At 38.2% G+C, this 18,306-nt stretch overlaps 1 protein-coding gene across 1 annotated transcript; it reads left to right on the top strand.

The window, feature by feature from the left end:
* Positions 1-135: 135 nt before the first annotated feature.
* LOC145990525 (protein yellow-like) lies at positions 136-18,306 on the top strand. Its single transcript, XM_083126218.1, has 2 exons — positions 136-322; positions 17,224-18,306. Exon 2 carries the CDS (start codon positions 17,224-17,226, stop codon positions 18,304-18,306), a length of 1,083 nt encoding a protein of 360 aa, XP_082982344.1. The 5' UTR covers positions 136-322.

Genomic DNA, 18,306 nt, shown 5'->3' with positions numbered 1-18,306 from the left:
ACGCCCTTTCGTTCTAATAGATAAACAAAAACTGCACAGAACGCAATATGTGCCGTGGGCGTGTCAACAACAGCAGAGAGACACAACACGCACATTGTGTAAGCCCGCCATTTCCTCAAGACGCCTGAAGAATGTACACGGACAAACGGAAGTCACAACTTCAGCAGGACGAAAACAGGCCAACGCATTCCACATAACAATCCCAGCTCTTTTCTAATCCCAATGGAATCCATGTTGTTCAATACTCCATGCATTGACATTTCGTCTATTTCCTGCCGCAATGTGGATTTCTTTTTATAGCACGGACGCCATGTACTGACAGGTGAGTGCTTTGTTTATATATATTATGCACATTTGGTACTTAATGCACAGTGTCCAGGGGGGTACTGCCCCCTCCATAAAATACAGAGTGTCGCCGTACAACTTGACAAATGTTTCGAAGTGAGTAGAGGACAAGCGAATAACTTTTCTTAGCAACGCTTAATTCGTTATGGCTTCATTATCGCGGGAGATCCGGGTTCGATTCCTGCAGTGGCTGATCTAAGGTCGGAACTTTTCCAGTCTTGTCCCCGCATAATGCGGCTCTGGGGCTCACGCAGCCTCAAATCAATGGGTACCTGGGGGTAACCTAAGAGGGTAAAGGCGGCTGGAGCGTGGTGATGAACACGTCACCTCCAATATGGCCGAGATTGAGATTGTGTGGGGCCCTACCAACACATCCCCTAAATGTGCCTTCATGGTACGGTGCTACGTGCACGGGGAACTTTACCTTACCTTTTACCTTCGTTTTCGAATCTACAGGTTGGTCTCCGTGGCAGAGTGGTTAGCACAGCGCGCATCGACACCAGGATACTCGGGTTCGAATTCGGGACGGGGCATTCTTTGTCAGTGTCCCCTCATCAATTTCACCATATCATCACTCATCCTCATCTTAGCTAAAAGTGGCAAACAAAAAGGAAGTAAAATAAAACATAATCAATCAATTAATTGAAGCTACGGGTCCTCGAGAAACAGCTCTATGTATGGAACTATTGGATACAAAGGCATGGGAGTGCAATGCACTTTCTGTGGGTGCAAGGGCTGACTTTTTCAATTTGATTTGCTTTATTTTACTTCGCTTTTTGTGCCACTCTTGGCTAATTTGATGATGAAATTGATGCATGGACACTCAGGAACATCCATGCCCAGGCCAAGATTCGATCCCGGGACCAGTGATGTGCGTCTACGCGTAAATAACGATAGTCTACATTCTACACGTAGACTATTTTATACCCGTAGATTACGTAATCTATGTAAACAACATGGCGAAAGGTGATAACTTAGCAAAGGGCGCCGTGGAATTAAAAGAAAATTATAATGCGTATCAGTTGCTGATGTGTGAGGAGAACTTTTCATACTCTTTCTTCCAAATTCGAACAATTTCTCATCTAGGAAGAAACTTAATACAGGAAATATGCTAGTGTTTTATTGGAAAAAGACCACTCTTGCCTCACGACTGCCATCTGTTGTTGTTTTTTTAATACTGTTTATCTTCTTCCATAGTTGATAATAGAAGAGAAGATAAATTTTGTTGTAAATAAGATTATTTTCATTTCGTTAGGAACCAACACAGTTGAAAATGTCACTTTCCTCTCATGAAACCTTGAAAATGCACTTTAGATTGTCTACGTAGTTTATGTAAACTACAACCCAAGGTAATCTACGCGTAGATTACGTGTAGATAACGCATGTAGACGTAAACCTACACGTCACATTACTGCCCGGGACCCCTAGTGTCGTAGCGCGATGTGCTAACCACTCCGCCACAGGGGCCGGCTGACTGACTCCTGCAAGAGACATACATCAAAATATCAACCTCCCTTCCACGTAGTACACCCTGGACTGTATTGTTGCAGACTAACGAGGCTCTGGCGTGTGGACTCACAGCCAGCATAATCTTCTGTGGGGCTGTCTATTAGCGTTTGTGATTGTCCTTTCATCCTGTCATCATTCATTGTAATCTTCGCCATTAGCAAACAGTTACAAAAAATGAGTAAAATAAATAAGTCCAATCACCCAATCTGTTCCTGACAACGAATCAATCATTTGTCACCAAAAAGGTCAAGCAGGTGAAGAGTACAGCCCCTCTTTCATATTCACTCTCAGTTAAGATTGATTGATTTTGTGTTTTAAGTCCACTTTATGCACAGTAAGGCTAATCGGGACTGGACCTTACAGTTTAAAGTGGGATATGAACCACTATGTGCCTCCACCGGGTATCGAACCCGGGAACCCTTTATCACAAGGCGACGACGCTATCTCTCAGTTAAGAATCTTTATCGTAATTGGGTAGAGAAAAGTACAGTATATATAGAAAACATTGAGGAGTTGTCTCTTCCTAAATCCATTCGTTTCCTAATCTCGGTGACGTTACTCACACAAAAGGTTGATGAGAATAGAATACCGTAAGAGACAGACAATGCGAACTGAAGAAACGAGTAAACAATCATTTTCAGAAAGCCTCGTTGGGCCTTCCCAATGGCGCAGTGGTAGCGTCCTCGCCTTGTGATCAAGGGGTCCCGGGTTCGATACCCGGTGGAGGCCATAGTGGTTGTGATCCCATTTTAAACCGTAGGTCCAGTCCCAATTAACCGTACTGTGTATAAAGTGGACTTAAAACACCAATCAATCAATCAGAAAGTCTCGTTTATAAAACAGTGACTGACTGATTTGGGTTATTTCACCTCGCTTTTCTGCCACCTTTAGCTAGGCGCGAAGATGAGGATGAGTGATGATATGATGAAGGGACCCTCACAATGAATACTCATGCTTCAGGCCGAGATTCGACCAGGACAGTAGTTTTGTTGCACTCGTGTACAACTTATTGTTAGTATACGGCCATTTTTGAATTCACAGTAATATTTATCATTAAAACTTTTATTTGCCATTATTTACAGTGTGTTTAAAAAATAATGACCCTTTCTGGCAGTGACCCTCTGTTGCCGCGTTTGCCTACGAAGGAACTCGCGATCAAACAACCAATTACGCTCACCGCTTGGGCAAGAAGCGAGAACATTACAATCCTCCTCCCCGAAGCAACGAGCAGGAAAACAGGATTTTGTAAAAATAACCGTTCTGCGCTGTGATTGGACACCGGTAGTTCGCCGTCCCAACTTTAGTTAGTCCCGAGTACTGAGCAAACATTTTCTAACAAATAATTTTCACCTCGAACGCTGTACCTTTATGTACGAAACCATTTATGTGGATTCAAAAATATTTTCTGAACATATATATTAGCGACCCATCCGTTGTCTTATATGATTTATATTTATATGAGGGGCATACGGAAAGTAATGAGCAACAATTTAAAACAAATCAGAATCCATCAACACACGCACACAAAGTACATCATCGCAAAATATAGTCATTACTGAACGCGTCGAGACAGTGTGACGTCATTAGTTTTGATAATATGAGCGCGGTCAGTTTTTTTAAAAAATGGCTGACAGTGATGTTTCGTTTCGACAACGTGCTGTGATTGAATTCCTTGTTAGAGAAGGAATTCCTGATGCTGAAATTCAGAATAGAATTCAGTATATGTATAGAGATGTTTGTATGTATGCTAGCAGTGTTAGCAGATGGGTCAAACATTGTAAAGAAGGAAACACGAGTATAAAATAACAGTCCCTCACAAACGGCCTCCAATATATTATTAATAAAATTACTATTAAGAATGAAAATATAAAGCAGAGGGGTGCATTCTAGTTGAATTTCTTGAACCTGGGGTAACCATAAATGCTCGCCGTTATATCCAAATACTTCACAAGCTCCATCGTGCATTGCGGGATAAACGTCCTGGAAAGAAAAGAAACATCCTTCAACACTTCTGCCTCACCCTCCCTACAGTCCCGACACTGCACCCTCCGACTATCATCTGTTCGGTTTTGTGAAGGGACATTTACGAGGCCAACGCTACCAGACGACGGAGGACATACAGAAAGCAGTGTGTCAGGGTCTGCGAGCAGCTGGAACGGAGTTTTACCGTAAGAGTATTTTGAAGCTTCCAGAAAGGTCGAAAAAATGCGTGCAAAGAAATGGAGACTTTGTTGAACAGCAAAGAAAAGTCTGTAGATTATAATATAGCATGTTTTTCTTTAATAAAAGCAAAACTTGGTTCATGAAAACTTCTTGCTCATTACTTTCAGTATGACCTTCGTATATTAGGTGTATTAATTACTCTGCGGCGAACCCGAGAATATGGAGATATTAATATCTTCACAATATCGTCTCTTCAAGCAATTACTAAAGTACAAACACAAAGATCATGTAATTGTAAGATATTTGTTTGATCTTACACAAATGTGATTTTAATATATATATTACTTTGAAACTCATCTTTGTACTACTGCATATAATTAGCTCTTAATTTTGTAGAGCACGAATACAAAATTCTGTTATAATTAGCATGCTAAGATATGTAGTTTCTTAAGCATCACTTACTGCCCTCTATTAGCAGGAAAGTAATACTGATACGATCAAGTTTTCTATATAGCTAAACCTTAACAGATGCTATTGTTTTATAATAGAAAAACTAGGAACATGCTTGGGAGTAACATTACTGGAATCTAGGGGAACGGAATTTATTTCTAGATGTGCATACGAATTTCGTAGTAAAACATCAGCATATGCGATATCTGCATGTTACACGCACACACATTTTCTGAAACATGTCGGCTCACAGTCATTATTTTTATTATTACATAGTTTACATTTTAGGATCTCCCCGATGACGTAGTGTTAGTGTGACGTAGCTTTATCCGTCTTTAGCTTGATTTTCCTCAGCTGTTCAAGTCCTTCCGCCACTATTCAAAGCAGTGTTCGATTTTTTTTTTATCACGATACAGAAAGTTCGCACAGTTGCCACTAGAGGACAGAGCGGCTGCAAGTGCTCATAACGACATCTATTGCTACGTAATGAAAATACTTCTATGTTGCACTGTGCTGCATGAATTTGAAGTTTGGGAGTCAAGTATCGGTCTGGTTGAATACATAGGGTAGGGACTATCCAGGAGTAAATAAATGCAAATCGAATGGAGAAATCGATTATGTGTTAGCGCAGCAACTTCCGATTCGGTGCAAATGTTACCGTAGGCTTACTTGTGCCTCTATAAAAATCTATTTGTGTAGTGTGTCAGATGAAATGTATCACATAAAAGCACCCAATGATGAGAAGAAGACACATATCTTGACAAAATAGAGGGTTTTCCAGATCCATTGGATGATCGATTAAGAAGTAATGAGGGATTATTCAAGAATGACATCCGTTACTGCCCGTGCCATATTTATACATATTTAATTAAAAGTACTGGTGTCTGCACAAGACAGGAGCTTACAGCATATAAATATTTGGATGCCTACAATTGTGTTTCATATCAGGACGAGAAAGTTGTAAAGTCCTTACGTTCAAGATGAAAAAGTGGTCATTTTCCGAATAAATCGGGAAATTTTCGGTACGGGAAATATTAAAAATTTCCTACATCTCGAATTCTGCACACTATTTCCCTCTCAAGTGAATGTTTGGAATTTGTGGAATAAAAACTGCTATTTTGAAGAAATTTCAGAGACTTATAGCCAGAGGTTCATCCAGAAGTTTTCATTTTGTGGGGTGTAAGGGTAAATGTAGAGCCAAAATAACCATAAATTGGGACTTTGTGAAAACATTTAGGGGATGTCGAGGAAAATTGGAGGGTGTTAGGAGTCTGTGGATAAATCACTGCTTATAGCGCAGAAAATAATCGAAAAAAGCCGTTTTGAACACTGTCATTTTGAATTTCTCAGTTTTCTGGGTCCCCGAAATGGGAAATAATTTGCCGAAGTAGGGGATCGGAACTTCCTTTCCGGTACGGTACCAGTACCGACATTTCGAGATTCCACAGGCCCGTAGTGATTACTACAGAGAATACTGCTGTTTGTTGGCTTGCAACTTTCACGTCTGGCAGATTGACACCAATAACTTCAGGGCCCTAGATCTTGATGAAATTCATGAAGGGATATGTGTGAAATATTATTTAGCCCTGATAGCATTTTACGTCCTACTGCCACACACCTATTCATTTCTTTCGTACATGACATTGTTAAGGGATAACTCCATTTAGATACATGTTGTGAGCCTATAAACAGGAAGTTGTATACCTTGTCTTAGCTAACTGTGGATCAAGGCCGCGCATGGCGTCAGAGAAGCCACGAGTACATAAGTAGATGGAGCCCAGCAAACAACGTGCTGACGTCTTCAGCTGAACCTGCACGCTATACATCAAAACGACCGTAGCGCCATACGGTCGACACTGCAACAACGAAAAAAATTCAGCATGCAGGAGACATGTTGGGCAACTTTCCCAACCCCCCCTTTCCCTATACCTATCTTCAACGGTTTTCCCACCAAAAATTCAGAAACTCGGTATTTCGTGTAAAAATGGCAAAATTCCAAAATGGCGGCCAAACTAAATGTGGCGGAAATCGGAACTATATATCATTCAGTGCGTCCGTCCATGGTAAATGACGTCCACCTAGCGTCATTCTCCCACGACACGCAGAAGAGGGCGCTGAAGTCCCGCAAAAGTTCAAAAGCGTCACTTTTTACGTGAGGAAAATCGTCCATTTTCAAACATTTCCACACGGGAAACGGTTCGAAATTTCGAAATATCAATATCCAATGCGACTATCGGAATAAGTAATCGGCCACAACAAATTTTCCCATATTGCAGAGCGAAGCAGTAGAAGCTGCTGAGAAGGCTGGTAACTACACTCATTCCCCCCCCCCCCCACTCCACCCAATTTCGTTTCTCTTACGTGTTCATTGGTGGAGCCGTCTCGCGTCACTACTTGCGCAGAGACTTGCCTGCTCCACAGTTAGCTGGGACAGAGTATAGTGCTAAAACTGGAGTTTGAGCGAAGACACTTTCTTCCAGTGGATTGCCCTATACAGTAGTAGGCATGGATTTTTATGTGATTGATTTGGTTCATTTTACTTCGCCTTTTGTGCCACTTTTAGCTAATTTGCGAAGATGGGGATGAGTGATGGCATGATGAAATTGATGAATTGACACTCGCAAACATCCATGCCTAGGCCGAGATTCGAACCCGAGACCCCTGGAATCGTAGCGCCATGGATGCCGGCGGATTTTTATGTGGTAAAAAAAAAATATTTATTTATGTATTTATGCGCTGAAATAGTGAAAATATGCACTTAAAAATAAAAGAAATACGCGACAAAAATTTTAAAAAGAGGAAGGAAAAACTGCCTACCGTTATAAGTTTGCATTGCAAGGGGTGGTGAATATCATCCTAAGGTTGTCAGTTGTGAAAGAGTGACGATTGTCCGTGAAGGCGTGCATCACAAGTTGGCAACTTTGCGTATTTAAACGAAGCCAGTTGTTTCGCTGTGAATACCTCTGCAGATGCGTCACCGTTCAAAGCAGCAGCTACAATACGCACCGTTTGGAAACCATTCCTTCAAATAGGGAAATAGTTTTTTGTATAATTGTGTCACATCCATAGCATAGTTAATGAACTACATAGCTGAAACCTTAGAGAAACATAAAGTGCAAACACAATATATCTAGATCCTGCCAAGTCATGGAATAAGATAGACAACCAATCCTATTTTCAGTACAAAAATCCAATTACTCAAGTAAACTACATCATACGTAGTACATGAGAGGAGCAAATTAGCATCATCAGCAGTAAACCATCATGCAACTTCTACCTGCAGAAACGACTAAGTGAGTATAATTTATCAGAAAAATGCCTACATTACAGACTAATTTACCTCTACATTAATAATACTACCAGAATACTAAGGCTACAAAAGTGAGCACTAAGAATAATGTTCAGACTAAAGTATAGGGTATCTTGCAAAGGATTATTACTCCCTACATCTACAAGTCAATAACAATTATTCTAAATACTACGAACTTGAGCAAAATATAGTCAAATACACAATACAAGGAGGAAAAATAATTACAAGTAGAACAGAAGACACACAATATCTCAAAACAATCAGGTAAAAATATTCTACAACAAACTGCCTCATAACTTAAAACTGCTAAGTCCCCAAAACATATACAAATACATTAAATAAAAAACTACCTGAAAAGAGAAAACTATCTACAGTCTCACAGAGTTGATGGAAAATAACAGCAAAACTTAGAAGCATGCACAGTCAATAGTGCTCAATTTGCATACAGTTCACATGCAACTCTCATGAAAAGGCTCAAAACTAGGGTTACCAGACGTCCGGATTTTCCTGGACATGTCCTACATTTTAGCCTTATGTCCAGCGTCCGGGAGGAATTTGAAAAATATCATAAATGTCCTACATTTTGAGCGTCACATAATATTAATTAGGAAAATAGGTAACAGAAAGAAATCATGCAAGTTACAAGTCTATGGACTATGTTTCCGAATTCAATAGTGAAATTTATTTTGATTCAGTCATTGAGTCATTGCCCAAAAAGGAAAAAAAGTTTGTCCTGCTATTAAACAAACATGAAAACGGAAGCACTTAATGAACAAAGTTTTGGGACCACTTTCTGATAACGTCACTGTTCAATGCCTGAGCAGAATTTCTTGCCTTAGGGTTTATACTGATGGAAAAAGGTGTTGCCCATTCTTATTCAATATTCAATATAATTTGATTGTAAAGCAGGAGTATAGAGAACAAAATTATTCAGGGTGTCTGCCAGTCAAGAAAGTCATGGAAGTCAAGCAAAAGTAAGGAAATCAAAAAGTAGGTCAAGAAGTCAATAAAAATACAATAAATTATTCTTGTGGTCAACAATTTTTGCTATCATAATGACTGATTGGTTGATTTAGTTTATTTTACTTCACTTTTTTCTGTCCCTTTGGTTAATCGCAGGGATGAGGATGAATGGTGGTAAGATAAGATGGATGAAGGGACAATCACAAACATATAGAGACAACCGACACAAGCCCCACATAAGATTATACTGGCTGTGAGTCCAGACGTCAAAGCCTCGCTTGTCTGCTAAACACAGTTCAGGATGCATTAATACGAGAAAGCAGATCTAATTCTCTTCTTAAATTCAGCTTCAGTTTTCATCTTAACTGGCTCTTTCGTAGGGTTTTTCATTAAATAAATATTTAATTTCTTAATTACTAATTTTCAACTTTATCTAAGTAGGGGTCGAATAAATAGACATTAAGAAAAACGGAAAAAAGGTATAGAAAAGTCCAGAAAAAGGCAAGAATTCTGGTTGTGTTATTTTGGTAGACACCCTGGACACTACTCAAGATAAAAACTTCAATTACGATAACTGCTGAATATTTGTTTGCCATTACAGGTCATAATTCAAATGTTGAGAGAGTACTTTCATTACCATCAGTACAACAGACTCAGGAGAGAAATTATTTTTTCATGAAGTCTGTAAAATGTTTGTTTGGTACTGGTCCATATAATTTCAAAGTGTTTGACTGTCCACTCTAACATAAATATACATAGTTTGGCTAAACCTGAAAGTTTGATAAAAATTGTCTCCTCTGAGAAGTACTGCTTAAATCATGTAGTGAGAGGTGCATTGATTAGTATGATTGAAAGTTTTGAAATTTTGCATTTAAAAATTCATCAAGAATTCATTTTTTTTAAACTGAAACATGTCACTTTTCAACTACTTTCTAAAGTGTTCTATAGAAGTATGTATTATTTATTGAGAATGTTTTGTGTCCTACATTTTGACTTAATGTCCTACATTTTGGGACAGCATGTCCTACATTTCCCTTACAGCGATCTGGTAACCCTACTCAAAACAGTCTCCCAGCTCAGTTCTCATCTGTACTTGAAAAACAAAAACCTGCAACAAATTCTCAGAAAGCCTACCTTTCCTATCCTTGCTTGAATAGCTAAAGTGCAATCTTCATACTAAAATATTTGAAGAAAGGCATATCTATGTACGTAAAAGTGTGTACGCATATGTTTGTCTGTGTGTACTCTTACATAATTTGATAAAAATAGCAATATAGTTATAAATCAAAGACAATACTTAATAATATTAATTTGAAAATAAGCTGATAGAGAAAGATATAGTAACTACAGTATAAGCTTTTTAACATGTCATAGTAATTAGATTTGTTTGTTAATTACAAGAAATAGAAGTTAAATACATTAAATAAACTTGCTCACTTACATTGAAAGAGGAACATAAATTGAGAGTATTTGAAAATAAGATCCCTAGGAAAATATTTGGACCTAAAAGGGATGAGGAGACAGGTGAGTGGAGAAGGTTACATAATTTAGAACTACATAATTTGTATTCATGTCCAGATATTATTAGAATGATTAAATCAAGAAGACTTAGGTGGGTAGATCATGTTGTACAAATGGGAGGGGAAAGAAAAATGTACAGGATTCTTGTTGGGAAACCTGATGGTAAGAGATCAATAGGAAGACCAAAACAAAGATGAAGGGATAACGTTGAGATGGACCTAAAGGAAAATGGTAAGGATGAAAAAGATTGGATTGATCTTACCCAGGATAGGGACAGATGGAAGGCTTGTGTTGCTGCAGCCATAAACCTTCGGGTTTAAGAAGGCTAGAGAGTTAGTTAGTTAGTTATACATTAAATAAGCATAATTTTTTTGTTTGTAAGTAGTGAATATAACAAATGTACACTGCATTGTGCGAAAACTGTGTCAACTTTGCATTATAAGCAGAAAATTAAACCAATTTGCCTTAGAAATACATTAAAACTAGCACAAAATAGCATGCGTAATAGAAAATTAAGACACTTTCTGATGCATTAAAGTAGACTACTCACTAGTGCTGAAAAATTCAAGTACTATAAAATATTAGTTTCAAGTAATTTAACTGTAAATATTATCTTTTGTGTGTAAAATATAATTGTTAGTTGCACTAATAGGTACAAATATTAACATTATACACCTTCATACACTCTAAATAACAAAACTTTGGTATATAAACTAGTAACAATTCGTTAAAATTAAGTTAAACTAAAAATAAATAGCTTTATTTTCTTACATAACTATAAAGTAGTAAAAATGCTAAACAAACAATTCCTTCTTTTGTTATTTAAAGGATGTCAAACAGTGTAAACTAGTTGCTATAGTTGTTATATTACACATTTAATTAATAATTTATCAAGTATAGATCATAAGACCTGGTAAATAACATAAAAACATAAAATTTGAAGACAGTAACAATATTTTTTTTAAAAAAAATACTGTTTTTCACCTAACTTTGTGAATTAAATACTAGTACATTTTGTCAAATTATAAATAAAATATGCCTATTTCTTTGGTATTTGTACTATAGTGAAGGAAAATGTTACTAAAACTTGGTTAGTACAGTAAATCTGAGAGTTTCAGCTTTATTTGTCCGTAACTGGATATAAGTGTAACTTGTTAATATCGCCGCCAAACACAATCTTTACCTCAATTTTGAAAGCTAGCTGAACTTTAGCGTTTCGAATTACATATAGTAAAGGTCTCTATAGTGGAAAAATACACCCAGTCTGTAAAAATTTGGAAACGTTGTCTCCTTCTCTGTCGATCCAGACCAAGAGTGTTCTCAAGTGTTTCAATATATTTCTTAACATAACTAACTTTTCAAGACAAGAATACCTTGTGCCCAGATACTTAGTTGGTATAGCGTTAGGCTCTTAACCAGGCGCGGCTCGTGGATTATTTTCCTGGGGGTTCACCGAAGTCATATGACACATATTCATTTTCCGCAAATAGACTTTCTTCGGGAAACAAAGGGATGGGGGGGGGGGGGGCTTAAAAGATTGGTACATAATTTTTTCATAGAATGAGGTTTCATAGTAGAGGTGTGCATATAAATTTAGGACTAAAACTAAGTACAATAAATTGTGCATCTATGAAAGAAATTTCGGGATTTATGGGCATCATGGACGTCCTCAGGATTTGTTCCAGGGATGGGAAGCAAGATCATTTTTTTCTAGGGGGAGAAACGAGGCACATTTTCCCTTGTAATAGTACTGTTCTCTCAAAAAACACTCCTTCAGTCCCTGCAACGTCTTCATAATAATCATCATAAATTACTGTGACTGAAATGAAATTATATGTGTGTAATAAATAGTTTTAGGTTGACATTAATTTTCCGGGCGGGTGTGGCCCCTTTTCCCTTTCCGGACCTCCATGCCTGCAATTATCAAACGACTAATCACAATGGTCCTACAATTATTAAATGGAAATGGCAACCAATGGCATATGCGTACTAGAAACCTGAGAACCTTTCATTGGAATGTTACAGCTTGCTTTTTTTTCTATCTTCAAATTTGGAGTTGGTCGACCAGCACACGCTTTGTCTCTAATTTTCTTTCAACAGATGAGAGGGTATGTTTCCGTTAATTGAATGCATTTTAGCGGTCATTTCTTACCTGCGCAGACAGCAACACCTACACTGCATCAAATGACGTAACATCCTTTGGAGCATCAATACTTTGCAACAACTATCCAAGTACTTCGAAAACTTACAACCTTGAAACATTGACACCGACAGAGTTTGTCACGTCTTCCTTTCTTGTCTAAGATCGCGCCATTCTTTTACTTTCACATATCCGAAGTGTTTCCATCTTCAAGGAAAAAGTCTGAATGCATGCACGAGTTATTTTAGTAATGTATTTATTTTATTTTAATTCATCGTGTCTAATTCCAGCTCTCATTCATTTCTACTCATCCTTCTCTGCCACAATTTTGCAATTATGCCAAGAAGTTCGGTACAAAAATGATTCAACAGAGAAGATTGAATATGTAACGAATGCGCTTCAAACTTGAACCTCACAGGGCAACACTGGAAGGGAGGAACTCGCAGCGAGGACGGTGCCTTCTGGCTTCTGCTGCGGCTTCTGAGAGAGCACGAACTGCGCATGACCGTTGGTTGGAGATCGAGGTTCCTCAGTATCCCTTGCCATATATTTTGTCCATATAGCTACCCCGAGCTTCTGCCTGCCGCCCGAACCTTCCCTATGGCAAGAGCTCTCCTGTGGGGGATCAGCTGAGGGTCTACACGAGGGCGGTCGACTCGCGGTTTCTCTTTCTCATCAAAAGAATTTGCCGTGTTACGGACACAAATACATGACTACTTGTGGATAAATTTTAGCGAAAAATTGTCAAAAGGTAAAGACAATGTTTATTGTCCATTCTCAAGGTAAATGCCGTATATTACTGGGGGTTCACTGATCCTGTGCGCTATAAGGCCAACCGCGCCTGCTCTTAACCTATCTGTCCAGGGTTCGAGTCCCTGTCTGGGCAGTTACAATTTTTAAATTTTGTCATTGGATCTTTTGCAGAATGGATATAAAATATGTTTACAGTCTAACAGATTATTATTTATCTTCAAATTTTGCAAATAAGCTTTTAAGTTTCTCAAATATCAGCATCTTTAGCTAACAGTACAGCATAACCAGTATTATTATGATAGAAAAGTTCTGGTGGTAGAACCTACACCTACTGTAATATCTCTGTGGTATTAACTTATATGCAGCCCATACCTTTTGGGACTGTTTCTCCTCCGTTACATTTCCTCGCCATTTATCCTTTACGTCGCGATTAATCTCAGAAGCAAAAAGCGAAATCTTATATTTGTTCTTTTTATATCTCTGAAACCACCTATACTATAGAACTACATTTAATAAATTTTGCAGCCTTCCTGTTTGATCTGTTAAATAATCCAGTCAATAAAAATATACTTACATAGAAAAATCTGTTTTTCAGATACTTTAATCGGGTAATCTGCTTTTGCGTACTTTCTCAGAAATATAGACAATCATAGTTCTTTATAAATTTAGCACCTGATATAGAATAAATCGAAGTCTAGTTAGAGTTGGCCTATAAGTGCTTCTGGTGCATGTAGTTACTTGAAAAAGCAAATATTGGGTGTATAAAAGATAGCATTCTTGTGAAACAGTAAAAAATCAACCTCATTTCCCCGTAGAATTAGCTTTAAGTGCTTCTTGCAGGTCAACAAGGCTCTGGCGTGTGGTCCTACGTCACCTACAATTCTCTGTAAGTTTCGTGTTGTCCTATAAATTGTCGATATGCATGCTAAGTCCCTAGTTACAGCCTAAGCTTTTAGCTTCAGTAAGTGTATTTTAGTAATAAACCTCGTATAATATAACAACTGCAAATAACCCAGGTATTGACGCACAAAAAATAATTCTTCAGTCACTCAAAAAAGCCAGTAATACTTCAAAAGTACCCTGAAAAGGGATATAAGTGAACCTAGGCCCCCTAAGCCGTCTGTTAACTTCGTATTGTTATTATATTGTTAAATTGTTATATTTAAGGGGAAAAATAAACAATATTAGTAAGCATCCAGATATGGACCCCTCGGTAAAGGGGTTTCAGTCCTCATAGACAAATAATAATGTTCGGTACAGTAAACGTTTGGCCTCGTATAAAGGCAAATAGTCGAAATGTTACATTTCGTGTACTTTATCCAGTACGCCTTAGCTAAAAATACAATAACAGCGTTACAGACATAAAAATTAAGCAAGCTTTGATATTCTAGTGGCACATAATAAATATAAAATATCCTTAAAATACTCTGACAGATAGTTATGGGTTATCTGAGATCGAAATTTTCAAGCCCTCTCTCCTGCATAAATAGGCTCTAGAATATACTAAGCCTCAATAATATTGGGTACCTGAGATAAAAAGCAGATGGAGAGTGGTGCTGATCGCATCATCTCCAAAATATATAGAGCCCTACTGCATATATTTAGAAAACTTTTACCTAGTATTAGAGTAACAAAATACTCAGCAAACTCTAAAATTAACAAACTTTCCTACGTAGCAGGCATAACCTGACCTAAATAAATACATATAGAAAAACAAAACTAAAAATAGCATAGTAAAAATCAGAAAACCGTAAACTATAAAATAACTTTTAGCCAAAACTACTTTCTCTTCAGTGTTTTTGAAAAGATTTAAATAAAAAACAAAACTCTAAGTTAAAAATTAGTGAATGTGGGATACAAAAACGCAATAAATACAAAATTATACAAACACTTGTAAAATAAAAAGTAAAACTTGAGAAAACACCCTTTGTGCGTCCAAAACATAATAAAAGATCTTGCCTGAATGGGTTAAATTGTGTTATTTGAGTAAAAATAGGTATGGAATAAATAGACAAAACTTGACAAGACATACTTTGTGCGTCCAAATGTAATAAGAAACTCGTTCAAATCGTGTTATTTGAGTAAAGCGATTATTAGACCAAGGATTTTTATGTAATATCAAAGTACAAAATATTTACATAAGTATGTTACAATAACTGATAAAATATGTACCTAAATATGTATTATCAAAAGGTTATGTAGCTAAATATGTATCAAAGAATATGAGATATAAATGATAATCGAGTATCCAAGCAATTTCAAGAATTCTGGTAGATATTTATTTTATTTGAACATTTTCAACATAATTTTAAGGACATAAATTGTTCAAATTAAAATTTGTATCAAATTTATAAACTCAAAAAAACCACAACAATGTGTAGATATTTAAAAAACCAATTTTGTCAACTATTGATTACTATTCACATCGCAAATGAAATTGAAAAAAAAAAAAGAAAAGCATCTACAGAAAGAACAGTCGAATGAAAATATATTTCTTTTCAGTCTGTCTTTCGACTTAGCAGTCAATTTTAGGTGACTGTAAGCACTATGCATCTCATTGATTAGAAAATATGACAACACACGAGTTACAAATTTTCTTCATGATGTTTCAGAGATCGAAAATACAGAAAAAAGGATCAAGATAGTAAACAATTACCTAAATATATTGTTTTATGTAAAGTAAAATAGCAAATATGTAAAATATGTAATATCCTGCCAAATAAAACATATTTAACATAAAGCTTACGCAATATCATGTCAGTTATATATTTCGTTGATATTTTCCTGTTAAAGGTATGTACCTAGAAAGGAATAGAATATGTATTCACACAAATCCGGGATCTAGTAATTATATAGGGTAATTACACTTCGGACAAAGGAACGCCTGAGAGGGGAAGGGCGTTCATGGAGGAGAAAACGTAACTGCGGCTACTAGCCGTTTGCAGCAACGTGCACTGTTTCTTTGCTCCGCCTACTCGCTTCCTCCCCTTCTCTTCAGTTATGCGCTACCTTGCTCCATAGATCCCGAGACAGACTGTAGTAATAACCCCATTAGCCTCGTAGCGAGGGGTGGGCTAAGGGGGCTGAAGCCTAGAGCGCCATACTCAGAGCGCGTCATTCCAAGCATTAAAAAAAAAAGAGAAGACAACAAAGTCTGAAATTTACACTTGGCAGAGGTAAGAAGAGAAAGATCACATTCAAGGTGTTACTCGATCCTTGACCCTTGTTGACGACTTTGCTTCATTGAAAGCAAGAAAAGTTAAACTGTAATTATTTTCTTTACGAGATATCATAAATATTTTGTAATTTTTACTTAGAATAATGTGTGATTACATAGTTAGTAACGATGTTTTCCAAGCAGAGTTGAATCATTTTAAAATCACATTTTTTTCTACTGTGAACATGATGCACAGTATATTTTATATTTTAATTATTATTCTTAACCATTTTTCTTCTTTTTCTTGTAGGACTATATTCTGGTAACATGCTACTGGAATTTTAAGTTTCCCAAAGTTGTAGTGATAGTAAGGTTTCAAGATATTCTTCAGACAGTCAGATATAACTGAAATATTCCTAAATACGATAAACTGCAGCTACCCGCTTTCAGCAGCGCCCAATCGCTTTTCTCCTTCTTTGCCGTTGTACGCGATCTTTCTCTACAGCAGTGGTAACCCCCTTTGCCACAATATTCCTAAAAAAGAAAGTCAAAGCCAAGACAAGATGGTAGAATGAGGGCTGACTACTAAGAAAAAGTATACGTAGCTCCCCTTCGAAATTTCTAGGCATGCCACTGATTCACAGATTCAAGAGTCTGAGTGTAACAGTACCTGAATATAACTAACTAGCTCTCTAGTCTTCTTAAACCCGAAGGTTTATGGCTGCAGAAACACAAGCCTTCAATCTGTCCCTATTCGGGGCAAGATCAATCCAATCTTTTCCATCCTTACCGATTTCCTTTAGGTCCATCTCAACGTTATCCCTCCATCTTCGTCTTGGCCTTGCTATAGGCCTCTTACCATCACGGCAGTACTTGAATATATTTTTAAAAACATGTATTATTTCTTTCTAGATGACGATGAGACTTCGGCTGCTACTCCTATTGGTAGACTTGGCCCTGGCAGAATACTACGTCACATGGAAGGTCCCTCAGTTCTCCTGGCCAAGCAAGGAGGCCAAGGAGAGAGCGCTGAAAAGCAAGGAGTACATTCCAGAGAACAACATCGTCTGGAAGACGTCCTCCTGGAGGCTCCGGATGTTCCTCAGCATCCCTAGATGGAACAAAGGCATTCCAGCGACCCTGGCAGAGATCCAGTGGCCTCCAGAACTTTGGACTCGCTCTCCTATCCTCAACCCGTATCCTAGCTGGAATTTCCAGAAGGAAGGAAACTGCACGGTGCTGCAGTCCGTTCCCGGAACGGCCATAGACCCTCGGGGGAAGCTGTGGGTGCTGGATGCAGGCAACAAAGAGGCTGGGTGTGCCCCAAAGCTGGTGGTCTTCGACTTGAGAAGGAACACGGAGATCTTCAGGGTCGATCTAAGTGAAGTTGTCACCGAGAAGAGCACTCTGCAAGGAATCGAGCTGGATATCCTTGGCCCCAGAGGACCGCAGGCGTTTATAAGTGACTTTGGAGGAAACGGACTGATCATCTATACGTTCCGGGAAGACTTCTTGTGGAGGCTGGACCATCCTCTCATGAAAGACGCCATGTTCGACATATCCTTGGTTCCTTTCATGGGCCGTGACGACTTTCTCTACTTCACCTCCTACAAGACCCACGACCTGTTCAGCATCGAAACCAAGTTCCTCAGGTCAGCCAACGGACCTTTCGATATGGATCCCAGCGCGGTGGTTAGGATTGGCGAGAAGCTAGGCCCCTCCTCCGGTCTAGCAGCTGACGTGAAGGGAGGAGTCTACTACTTCTACCTGTGGGACCACGTCGTGGTTCGGTGGGACACTAAGGAACCGATAAAGGCAGAGACTCACTTCATCTGCCTCCAGAACGCCACCGTTCTGCCTGCCGTAAGCCAGATCGTGGTGGATAACTTCCGGCAAGTGTGGGCCATGGCCAGCACGTACCATCCTTTCTACGAGGGGTTCATGGGCGAACCAAACGGTACATTCTTTATGGTGAATGTGTACAAGATACCATGA

The sequence above is a fragment of the Lepisma saccharinum genome, chromosome 7 (assembly GCF_977018435.1).
Source record: "Lepisma saccharinum chromosome 7, izLepSacc3.1, whole genome shotgun sequence".
NCBI lineage: Eukaryota > Metazoa > Arthropoda > Insecta > Zygentoma > Lepismatidae > Lepisma > Lepisma saccharinum.
This window is presented reverse-complemented; position numbering and strand designations above follow the sequence as displayed.

Excerpts from the sequence above, each read along its gene's own strand:
- LOC145990525 (XM_083126218.1), top strand. The coding sequence starts at position 17,224 with ATGACGATGAGACTTCGGCTGCTACTCCTATTGGTAGACTTGGCCCTG.